This window comes from Callospermophilus lateralis, chromosome 2 (genome assembly GCF_048772815.1).
Source record: "Callospermophilus lateralis isolate mCalLat2 chromosome 2, mCalLat2.hap1, whole genome shotgun sequence".
Classification (NCBI taxonomy): Eukaryota; Metazoa; Chordata; class Mammalia; order Rodentia; family Sciuridae; genus Callospermophilus; species Callospermophilus lateralis.
Genome location: NC_135306.1, coordinates 197,423,428 through 197,435,236, shown reverse-complemented (window position 1 = coordinate 197,435,236; position 11,809 = coordinate 197,423,428). Strand labels below are relative to the sequence as shown.

The 11,809-nt window shown below is 48.8% G+C and overlaps 1 protein-coding gene across 1 annotated transcript; it reads left to right on the top strand.

The window, feature by feature from the left end:
* Positions 1 to 1,890: 1,890 nt before the first annotated feature.
* Ssrp1 (structure specific recognition protein 1) lies at positions 1,891 to 11,630 on the top strand. The gene is made up of 17 exons (XM_076847248.2): positions 1,891 to 2,018; positions 2,509 to 2,680; positions 3,134 to 3,319; positions 3,951 to 4,056; positions 4,558 to 4,748; positions 4,854 to 5,084; positions 5,229 to 5,332; positions 5,433 to 5,561; positions 5,800 to 6,021; positions 6,755 to 6,827; positions 7,240 to 7,378; positions 7,528 to 7,573; positions 9,075 to 9,204; positions 9,604 to 9,774; positions 9,968 to 10,056; positions 10,703 to 10,889; positions 11,136 to 11,630. Exons 2-17 carry the CDS (start codon positions 2,627 to 2,629, stop codon positions 11,205 to 11,207), a joined length of 2,130 nt encoding a protein of 709 aa, XP_076703363.1. The 5' UTR covers positions 1,891 to 2,018; positions 2,509 to 2,626; the 3' UTR covers positions 11,208 to 11,630.
* Positions 11,631 to 11,809: the final 179 nt, after the last annotated feature.

The following is an 11,809-nucleotide window of genomic DNA, read 5'->3' as shown; positions in this document are numbered from 1 at the left end:
GCCTCAGGACAGCGAGGTTCAGGATAGGGAGACGGCGATCAAGGCCTGGAAGGGACAGCTTAGAGGGGCTGGAGGAAGAGCCTGTTCCTGTAAGTCAGGCAACCCTAGCCCAATGCCCAGGCTCTCTCTCAGCTCTTGACACTCTGACTGCCAAGAGTCCAGGGCCAGGGTGGGGGACACCCTTTTTATTCGTCTCCACCCCATTCCCCTGTGATGTCACCACAGGGGTGGGGTCTTCAGTCCTGGGCTCCTGATTGCCTGGGAAGCAGCTGGCTAGGGCCCTCTGGGACTCATGTTTTATCTGCACTCTCTCTACCGTTTCTGCTTGGTTCTCATATGCTGCATCCTCATCTAAGCTCACCAGCTGCTTTGTGCTCTCCCTAAAGCCCCCTGCAATGCCCCACCCCCCAGTCTGCCTGAGCTGAGTACCCCTTCACTTCTGAATGTTCACCTAATTCCACACAATTCTGCAGTCATTCCTTCCCTTCCTGAGTTGCCTCCAATAGCATGGGTCGGGGAAGGGGTCTCTTGAACATTTTTCTGGGTCTCCCAGAACAGGGTGCGTAAAGAGTCACATCTTTTTAACTGCATTGGCAGTGGCTGCAGCTCTGCCTGTGGCATAGCAGTTATGCTATTTTTTCTTTTTTCACTCCCAAGTTATCTGAATTATTTTTTTCAATTATGTGCTTCTGGAAGGCTAAGACTATTTTCATTGTGTTCACTAGTTTCCTCAAAACCTAGAAGTGCACTGGCCCTAAATACATATGTATTAAGTACAATTGGATTTATAATGCTAGGCAATGTAGAGCATTATTTAATCCAAGGCTGAAGCTGTGCATTCAGGGAGCAATGGGGTGTTCCTGTTGTCTCCTAGCCCCAGGATGGAGTTGGCAAGCTGGTGTAATGAGTATCAGGAAAATTTTGACTTTAAATATTCTTTCTTTCTACAGGACACATATTATCCATCACTCTGAGCATCCAGCCACTGTGACTGATGGAAGAGAACCAGACTGCTGTTAAGGGTATCTGGGTTCTAGTCTCCAACTTTGCTGCCAACTCATTGAGACCCTGAGCAATTTCTCTCTGGGTCTCAGTTTTCTCATCTACAAAAAAGAGGTAGAAAAAATAAAGTGTGTATGGGGGGGGGGGTGGAACGAGTAGATAAACACTTCTTCTAGGCCTGGCCTTCTCTGATTTTGCAAGATGCATCCTGAGACTATGTTGAGGGCGGCCAGGTTTCTGCCACCCCAGCTGATGTGGTTTCAAATCAGTCTGGCTCCAAGGTAAATCTGACACCAGCACTTGAACTTGATGCGGCACTTGCCAGTCTCTTCCAGGGAATCCATAAATTTTGATTATGGGTGGGAAGATGTTGAGTGTAGACAGGGAACAGATTTTCAAAAAGGATCCAGTCCCACTTGACAGGGTACAGCTGAGAACAGTAGGCTGACTCAGACCCCAACACCCGCATTCCCTTCGCACTTCGCAGCCAGTGGAAGCAGCCTTTCTCTCAACCCTGTATTTTCCTTCTGGCCCGACAGACTACTTTCTACAAGAGAGAAAACTATTTTGCAGGAGGGAGGGGCACAGCATCGTCCCAATACACACAACGACCCTGTAGCAAGTCCCATAAAATAAAACTACATAACTTCCCTTTAGAACCTAGTCTCCATGTGAAGAAGCGTCTCTAACTTTCTATAGATCTTTACACGCTCCCATATTCCGATCACTTTCCATCCGGGTGGGAACTGGAACCGCCACAATCCCCCTCCCTCAGGTCCTCCAGAGTCGTCGACGCTCTATGTGACGGTCTCCTCGTTGGACCCAATTCGAGTCTCTCCGGCCGGCTCATCCTCTCTATGGTCTTCACACAACTTCCGGTGGCGGGACGCGGGACCGCGCACGCGGGAAAAGCTTCCCCAGCGTACCCCCATCCCCCGTCCCCGCCCCCCTCCCCCGCGGCCCCCATCTAGCCCACCGCCCGCTCCTGGGCCGTCGCGAGGCTGCAGCTTGAAGAGGTGGGTGGTCGTCGTCTCCAGGCCCCAGAAGGGCGCGGGCCCCGCTCCCCCGCGAGACGCTCGAGATGGACCGTTCCGCGTTCAAATCCGCGGGCAGCGGGCGAATCCATTTTAGGGGGAGGGGAGAACCGTGGGTCTGGGGCCCCGGAGTGGTGGGAACGCTGGGAGGGAAATTCTGCATTCTGCGGGGAGTTGGGGTCCAGGCTCCGAGCAGCCTTTGGGGTCCCGCTGCTCGTTGCCATGGCTCCCGGTGGGCTGCACCGAGTGGGTTTCTGGCTGGGATATAAGCGCCACTTCAGGCCGGGTTCTCCAGCCAGAGCTGGGCCTGGGCCCTGGGCCCTGGGCCCTGGGCCCTGGAGGACTGTAGAACCCGCCTGTAGGTTCCCAGGCAGAAGAGATCCCAGACATCCCAAGCGGGATGCCACCTGGCTCCTTCTGTGAGCAGAATGAGGTGATGTCTTTCAAGCACCTGTCTTCCTCCTGAATTCAGATTTCCAGCCTGCTGTGCATCTGCATACCTACCCAGGAGTTGGGGCCCAGCTCCCAATTGATTCGATTTCCCTGTGCAGCCTAGGGCTCTGTGCCCAGGCCACCACAGGCAGGTCAACATGGCAGAGACCCTGGAGTTCAACGACATCTACCAGGAGGTGAAAGGCTCCATGGTGAGAAGGGCTAGGGCTCTTAATACAGGTGGAGAGAGAGAGAAGGAGGGGAAAGTTTTTGCGCATTAACAGAACTTAGCTTTGATGATGATATTACTTTGGAAAAGGAAGTCTCAGAATGTGTGTCTGGTATTTCCCCAGCAAAAGTCAATACTGAGAAAGACTCCCAAAAGTTATAGGCCCTTGGTATTTGAAGGGAACATGTATGCTGTTCAGTCCTAAATCCCTATGTTGCAAACTAAGAACCTACAAGGATTCTGGATGTCAGAGTCAGGTTTAAAGTCCATACTTCCTGACCACTTTTCTCTTCTTAGTGACCCTGGCTATTCCCCCCACATTCCCTCCATTGATAATCTGGTCAGTCCCCTGCAGCCTGAATGGGTGTAGGGTAGAACTGGTACCCAACATATCCTGTGTGTACATCCTTCTGCATTTGGCCTATTCCTCTGATAGAATGATGGTCGGCTAAGGCTGAGCCGCCAGGGTATCATCTTCAAGAACAGCAAGACTGGCAAAGTGGACAACATCCAGGCTGGGGAATTGACAGAGGGTATCTGGCGCCGTGTAGCTCTGGGACATGGACTGAAACTCCTCACAAAGAATGGCCACGTGTACAAGTATGATGGCTTCCGAGAATCGGTGAGAAGTCCTGATGCCTTTCACCCACAATTTTATTGTGCCATCTTGTTTATTTTTAAACCTTTAGAGAAAGTTGGTGTTTCTTCAGCTGATTACTATGTCACTGGCTGGTTTGGCCTCCATGGAGTAGGGCTGTGAAGCCTTCAAACAATCAGTGTTTTGCTTTGAGTACTGAAGGCTTGCAAGACTCTTTGTGCCTGGACTCTAGAATATTTTCTGCTATCTTAATTTAGATAGTGGTTTCTGTTTGTTTTTATCCACGTTCAGAATCTTAGCTTGTTGCTCTTATTTGGTTTTGTTCCTTTTTGAACTGCTTTAGTTACAGACTTCAAAGTTTTTAACTTCCACTTTTATTAAAACAATACCTATACAATGTTTAAAAACTTAGCACCGTGAGACCCATATCCAGAAATGTCAGTTCCTTTACTCTTCCCCTGGCCTGAGGTCTACTTCCCAGGATCTATCTCTTCAAGTAATCTATTCAATGATTTCAGAATTGAGACACTGAGTTAGCATGGATTTCTGATAAAGGATATATTGGGGCTGAATCCTGGGATAATCCTGGAATGTTGAACTTGTGTTAAGGCCACCAGGGTTTACTGGGTTTGTATTTTCTCCCCTCCAACCACAGGAGTTTGAGAAACTTTCTGATTTCTTCAAAACTCACTATCGCCTTGAACTAATGGAGAAGGATCTGTGTGTGAAGGGCTGGAATTGGGGGACAGTGAAGTTTGGTGGTGAGTCCTAAGGAAGACTGAGGTTTGGGGAAGAAGGCAGGATGAAGGGTTTCAGCTTTTCACTTATTTTGTTGTCTTTCTGCTGCCACTATCTCTTATTTTCTATCATTTTGTGTCTTTTTTTTTTTTTTTTTTTTAAGAGAGAGGGAGAGGGAGGGAGGGAGGGTGGGAGAGAGAGAGAGAGAGAATTTTAATATTTATTTTTTAGTTATTGGCGGACACAACATCTTTGTTTTGTATGTGGTGCTGAGGATCGAACCCGGGCCACACGCATGCCAGGCGAGCGCGCAACCACTTGAGCCATATCCCTAGCCCTCATTTTGTGTCTTTATTATGTATTTATTGAGTCTATGTTGTATAATCGAGCACTGTGCCTGGTCTTGCAGGTACAATATGAGCAAAATAACCTGATCCTGTCCTCATGAAACTTAGTTTGCTGGGAACATTATTTATGTATAATCAAGGGCAGTAGCTTGTGGCTTGATAACTTTTTCCTCACAGGGCAGCTACTTTCCTTTGACATTGGTGACCAGCCGGTCTTTGAGATACCCCTCAGCAATGTGTCCCAGTGTACTACAGGCAAGAATGAGGTGACACTGGAATTCCACCAGAATGATGATGCAGAGGTCTCTCTCATGGAGGTGCGCTTCTATGTCCCTCCCACTCAGGAAGATGGTGTGGACCCTGTTGAGGTGAGGCCTTCCTTGGTTGCCTTGGTGGCAGATGATGCTGAGGACTTGGCTGGCTGGCCTTGTAGCAGTGATCTACTGCCTGATTACTGGTATGTGCTTTTGCAGGCCTTTGCCCAGAATGTGCTCTCAAAGGCAGATGTAATTCAGGCTACTGGAGATGCCATCTGCATTTTCCGGGAGCTACAGTGTCTGACTCCCCGTGGTCGTTATGACATCCGGATCTACCCTACCTTTCTGCACCTGCATGGCAAGACCTTTGACTACAAAATCCCCTATACCACTGTACTTCGCCTCTTTTTGTTGCCCCACAAGGACCAACGCCAGATGTTTTTTGTGGTAAGCAGAAACCTCTGGAGTAAATGGTCCTGGTTTTTGCCTGAGTCTTCAATAGATGTCTCAGTGGTGTTCAGAGTTCTGTATTGGTGAATAGCAAGTTCATCTGAAGTTTGATCCTTAAGCTTGTCCTCTCTTCCTTATCAGATCAGCCTGGATCCCCCCATCAAGCAGGGCCAAACCCGTTACCACTTCCTGATCCTCCTCTTCTCTAAGGATGAGGACATTTCCTTGACGCTCAATATGAATGAGTAAGTGTTTGCCTGGACTCATTTCCTGCCACTGTCCAGGCAGGAGTTAGGTATGCCAATAGAAAGCAATTGTGCTTAACCATCTCACCTTGCTCTGTAGGGAAGAGGTAGAGAAGCGCTTTGAGGGGCGGCTCACCAAGAACATGTCAGGATCACTCTACGAGATGGTCAGCCGGGTCATGAAAGCACTGGTGAACCGCAAGATCACAGTACCAGGCAACTTCCAAGGGTGAGAGTGCAGGCTTGGGATCCTGGCCTGCTGGGAGTGAGGCTGGGAAATGCCATGTCTCCTGGGTAATCCCCTCCTGAGAAGGGAATGCAATCTGTTGGAGCCCTGAATAGATCCTTGTCAGCGCTTCCTTCTGAGCAGTGTGGTGAGATTTGCTCAGTTGAGGTCTGAGCATGTGTCCTGTTGCTCTCTGGCCCTGCTGAGGTAGGCACTGATGAGGCTTCTGGTATCCTCCCAGGCACTCGGGGGCCCAGTGCATCACCTGCTCATATAAGGCGAGCTCAGGACTGTTGTACCCGCTGGAGCGGGGGTTCATCTATGTCCACAAGCCACCCGTGCACATCCGCTTCGATGAGATATCCTTTGTCAACTTTGCCCGTGGCACCACCACCACTCGCTCTTTTGACTTTGAAATTGAGACCAAGCAGGGCACTCAGTACACCTTCAGCAGCATTGAGAGGTGAGATCCTCCTTCAGTTAACCTCCTAGGTATTCTGATCCTGACATAGTTTCAAGGGAAATCTTGTCAGGGCCTGGGGTTCTTTTTAGGCCTGTGACTTTGACTTTGCAAGCTTTAAGCAGAATTTTCTTTTGCTTCCCTGGGATTTGGTCCTTCAAGTACTCAGTTTAGAAGCCTTTCCATTGCTTTTTTTATGTTTTTAGAAAAGTTATTTTCCATATGATGAAAGCTGTGTGTGTTGGGTACTAGCCTTTTTTCTTCTCTAGCCTCCCCGGACGGTGGAAATGTTATCTGTCTCTTTCCTGGAATGAGCTTTGTGCCCGGGAACACAGCAGTTAATGTTTATTGAGTGCTTACAGTGGGCTGAGCATTTTACAGACATCTTCATGTTTAATCCTCATAATAACCCTATGAAGTGAAATACAGATGAGTAAAAAGATGAGAATGTCCCTTCCCCAGCATTCCTCCTGCTCTGTACATATTTGGTGACTAGGTATACCCCTCCCTGCTTTTCCTTCCCCAGAACTGCTAAGGGTTGTGTAGGTTCCTTTTTTAGGACCAGTGCCTGACCTTTCTTCCTGCTGTCCTCTGGGGGTTCTGAGCCGTTGGGTTGGACGGTGTGGTTGAGAGCGCCAGCCCTACCATCTGTCCCTGGCCCTTGGGTGTCAACATCATTTAGTCCATCCCTGAGTTGGTCCTTGCCATCTGGTAACACTGTTCTCCCCCCTCACAGGGAGGAGTATGGAAAGCTGTTTGATTTTGTCAATGCAAAAAAGCTCAACATCAAAAACCGAGGATTGAAAGAGGTATTTCTGTCTGGGAAGGATGAGCCTCTCTCCTGTTCTTTCTATAGGGGAGAAAGGAGCAGAGATTTCTTGGCTTCTTTTTCACTCTCTCTTCTCTTCTTACCCTTATAGAAAAAAGAGGTGCGTGTGACCCTTTCCCCCTTCTGGTGCAGGTTTTCTCTGCATGGCCTTAGATTAGTCTGTGCAGCCCCTCAGGAGCTCTGTGTGGGACTGGGAGAGGGAGGGGCTTGGACTAACTGGTGTGGCAGGCAAACCTGGGCATAGGCCTTGCACGTTGACTGTGTGTGAATGACCTAGCTCCAGGGTGTTCTGGGAGCTTCTGCTCTGATCTCACAGGCACTGGGGAGTGCTTCTGAGTGCAGAGGTTTGGCAGGAGGGCAATGGCCCTCACACCCATGGCTTCCCTGGCCAGGGCATGAACCCAAGCTACGACGACTATGCCGACTCTGATGAAGATCAGCACGATGCCTACTTGGAGAGGATGAAGGAGGAGGGCAAGATCCGGGAAGAGAATGCCAACGACAGCAGCGATGACTCGGGAGAGGAAACTGGTGGGCTAGCCTCGGTGCTGGGCAGCAGGGCAGTCAGACTGTCCTCTCTGGCCTGGCCTTGACTCACCCTGTGGCAGAGCTGGGTGTCTGGGTAAGGGGGTGGGGTTTTTACCCAGGCAGAAGCTGATGCATCTTGTTTTCTTTTTTAGATGAGTCATTCAACCCAGGTGAAGAGGAGGAAGACGTGGCAGAGGAGTGAGTGTTGATTGTAGCTCATGGGGGTGAGAAGGTGCCCTATAAGCTTAAGGGACCAGAAGATTTCTGGACATTTCTCGTCTCTTAGCACTAGCCACTGACCTAGGGTGGAAAAGTGAGACCTCTAATGAGGTGATATAGGAAACATTTCTTCAAGGGCCAAGGACTTTGTTAGTGCACATCATGTTTTAAGCCAGAAAGTGCAGTGGGGAGAGAACAGAGTGGATGAGAGCAGTGCGCGCCCGCTGCCGGCAGTCCACGGAATCTTGCTTTCCTCACTATCAATGGCAGCCATACCCCTCTGCTAAATTGGTCAAAATTTTGATTATGATTGTCAGAAGTACAACTAACTGGCATAAAAGAAATTTTTAGAAGTTGTTGTAACTGAAGAGTTCAGGGATAGAATTGGCTTTAGACACTACTGAATTTAGGTGTTCAAAAGTTGATGGGGAATCTCTTGTTTCTGATTCCCTTATCTATCGTATTGATTGACTGATTGTAACTGGGATCGAACCCAGAGAGTCATGCAAGCTAGGCAAGTACTTCACCACTGAGCTCCATCCCCAGCCCTTTTAAAAAATTTTCCATTTGAGGCAGGGTCTCCCTAAGTTACCAAGGCTGGCCTCAAACTTGCAGTCCTTCTGCCTCAGACTCTCAAGTAGCTGGGGTTACAGGTGTGCAACACTAAGCTTAGGTGATTTTCTTATTATAATTAGACAGGTTTGCCCCATTCGGGGCCAAATTACCCTGAGATGTCTGGGCTTAATCCTAGAAATACTTCTTTCAGTGAATAGCAAAATGAATGGTGTAATCACCTGCCCTTTCCTGAACCTGAATCATTAGGATGTGCAGGTCTTTGATGAGCTGGAACTCAGCCATGTGACTACCTATAGAGCCTGTGGATGGGGTTAGCCCCTCCTGAGTGAAGGCCAGATAGTTCCCAAAAGGAATTGGTACTGGGCAGCAAAAATGAAAACAACCTCCAGAAGTCCACTCATTGTGCTTGTCCACATGCTTACGAAAAAGCTTCAGCAGAAAACAGGTCAGGTAGTTCCTTTTTCTGAGGAGTCGCAGTGTATCAGCTAAGACTGTCAGTTTTGTGGGTATGTGCTGGGTGGGTTTCCTCCCTTTTGGTGCTCTTTATCAGAAAAGACTGCAGGGTAAACTCAGATGATTAGCCCAAAGGAAATGGGAAAGTGTATTTGGCATGTTCTGGGCAAGCCTGATAGTATTTCTGTACTTGGGCATGGGAGGAGTTCTGCCTGGATTAGGATATGATGACCAAGGAGAGGGCTGGAGTTTATTGGTTCATGTGATTCATTGTGGTGGAGAAGTCTGGAGAGGAGATGGGCAGGAGGCAGAGTTGGGGACTGGTGGTGCAGGCTGTCCTTTGGTCTTTTTTCCTTGCAGCTTTCTGGGCAGGTGTCTTTGGATTCCATTTCCTCCTAAGGTCTCTAGGTCCTGTTCTCCCTCTCAGAGTCTAAGCCCCACTCTCTGGCAGGTTTGACAGTAATGCCTCCGCCAGCTCCTCGAGTAATGAGGGTGACAGTGACCGGGACGAGAAGAAGCGGAAACAGCTCAAAAGGGCCAAGTTGGCCAAGGATCGCAAGAGCCGAAAGAAGCCCATGGAGGTGCAGATTCTCCTCTAGATAGGAGTGTGTGCCTGTGTGTCCGTTCCACTTTCTGTTCACCATAGAAAGATGTGTTGATTCACCGTCCCGGGGTTGTTATTTCTAGCCAGCGATTATGGCCTTGAGGGTTTTCTTGGTAATTTTTCTCTTTGGTCCTGAGATAATTAGCTTCTGGAAGATCTGAAGTGGAGACAGGCTACTTGTGTTTCCAGATCCCCTACTGAGCTAGAGGAAGAGGACATGATCCCTGCCCTTAGGACCTTTCAGTCTAGCCTGATACTATTTAGTTCTTCCTCTGTTTCCCCCCCAAGTTAGGTGATCCAAAGAAATTATTTGGAAGACTGTGGGGTGTCTGTGGGAAGTAGCTGGCTAATGGCATTTGGGTTCTTTGTTACGTAGATGAAGAAGGGCAAAGACCCCAATGCCCCCAAGAGACCCATGTCTGCATACATGCTGTGGCTCAATGCCAGCAGAGAGAAGATAAAGTCAGACCATCCTGGCATCAGTATCACAGATCTCTCTAAGAAGGCAGGCGAGATCTGGAAGGGGATGTCCAAAGAGAAGAAAGAGGTGAGGGGCAGCAGAGAAGGGCTGGTGAACCTCATCGGCTTCCGAGAAGGGCTTTCTTGGGTGGGGGTGTTTTACTGATGGAGGGGGCAGGGTGAGCCACTGGTGAAACTTTTCTGTATAGATTTATAGATTTTCCTTGCACCTGGGATGAGGTCTCATTCTTCAGTCTTACGTGTGTATGTGTATGTGACAGGAGTGGGATCGGAAGGCTGAGGATGCCAGGAGGGAATACGAAAAAGCTATGAAAGAATATGAGGGAGGCCGAGGCGAGTCTTCTAAGAGGTAAGTGTTGGATGTTAAAAGATGGTAGATAGCTAAGGCAGAGCAGAGAGAGCTTCTTAAATGTGGGCGATATATAGGAATTTGAAATCACTGGATAAAATGGCCCATTTTCCTGGAGAGTCAGTTTTATTCAAAGGTATGGGAGAATTTAGGAAAATTATTGTAGAGCCTAATATAAAATTCACGTGGATTTTTAAAGATAAAGCAGGAGATGTCAGATAAGTTTTGTATATGGGGCTGCTTCAGGTTATAACCCCTGATTTTTTTTTTTTTTTTTTTTTGTACCAGGGGTTGAATCCAGGGGCACTTCACCACTGAGCCACATCTCTGGCCTTTTTATTTTTTGAGACAGGGTCTTGCCAAGTTGCTTAGGGCCTTATTAAGTTGCTGAGGCTGATCTGTAATTTGTGATCCTCCTGCCTCAGCCTCCCAAGTCTCTTGAGATTACAGGCTTGGGCCACCATGCCTGGCTTAACCCTTGACCGTTTTATTGTATTCACTTATGATACTCTCTGTTGGGGCAGATAGTGAAAAGAACAGAATGACAGGGACTGGGAGGGACCTTGTTAAGGCTGGGAGAGGTTTGGCCTCCATGACAGTGCCAGGAACCTGAAGGTCCAGCTCCTTTTCCCTCTTGCTAATATAGGGATAAGTCAAAGAAGAAGAAGAAAGTAAAAGTAAAGATGGAAAAGAAATCTACACCCTCTAGGGGCTCATCATCCAAGTCAGCATCAAGGCAGCTAAGCGAGAGTTTCAAGAGCAAAGAATTTGTGTCCAGTGATGAGAGCTCTTCTGGAGAGAACAAGAGCAAAAAGAAGAGGCGGCGGAGCGAGGTACGCCAGGAGTGTGGGGCTGCAGGGAGGGAAGGGTGAGGCGGGTGAGAGTCTGTGGACTGGTGGGTGGGCTGTGGTTGGTACAAGACTTACCCCTTGGAGATGGAATGGATTGGTGGACTTATGAGATTCTGGAGGTGGGTTCTGGTTGTAGGGAGGGGATAGGACTTAGGGGCCCTTTGCCATTGAAAAGTGACAGGACTCCTCTGTACATACCTTTCTGCTTAAGAGACTTTTGACTTTCAGGATTCTGAAGAAGAAGAACTGGCCAGTACTCCTCCCAGCTCAGAGGACTCAGCATCAGGCTCCGATGAGTAGAGAGGAGGAAAATCTCTCTCTGCGCTTGCCCTGTCATACCCCCAGCTCCTACCCATGTTCTGGTACAAGTTTCTACTCACATGACATGTAGTCCTTGGATTCTGTGCCATCTGAACAAGCTCTCCTGGTGGCATGCACTTTGCTGGGGCAGTGAGGGAGGCATCTTATCTTTGCTGCTTCACAACGATGGCTCCTTGTAACTTGGGGAGACTAGTTGGGAGGCAGGGCAGTGCGAGGTCCAGATCCTCATCCTACTTTTCCCAACCTTAGGGATGTAGCTGCTGCTTGCCCTGTTGAGTTGCTGCAGCAGGGGTCGTGTGAGGTCAGGCCTGTAGCTCCTAACTGGGGCCTATTTCTACTTTTATTTTGTATTTCTGGTCTGTGAAATCAACATTTAATAAAGGGAACTGACTTTGGAAGTCATGTCCTTATGCCTTCTTTCTAGCCCCATTCTCACTTTTTATGGTGGTGTTTACCCACGCCCTCCTGGCCAGCCGGGAAGCAGGTCTCCAGGTACATACTGTTCTGTTCCTGGCTGGACAAGCATTGGTTTTCACTGTTTTTTGCCTGGATAGCCACCTGAGAGTCGAGAAGTGAGCCCT

Excerpts from the sequence above, each read along its gene's own strand:
- Ssrp1 (XM_076847248.2), top strand. The coding sequence starts at position 2,627 with ATGGCAGAGACCCTGGAGTTCAACGACATCTACCAGGAGGTGAAAGGC. Across the intron at positions 5,562-5,799 it reads GTACCAGGCAACTTCCAAGG|GCACTCGGGGGCCCAGTGCA; the intron begins GTGAGAGTGCAG and ends GTATCCTCCCAG. Across the intron at positions 7,379-7,527 it reads TGACTCGGGAGAGGAAACTG|ATGAGTCATTCAACCCAGGT; the intron begins GTGGGCTAGCCT and ends TTTCTTTTTTAG.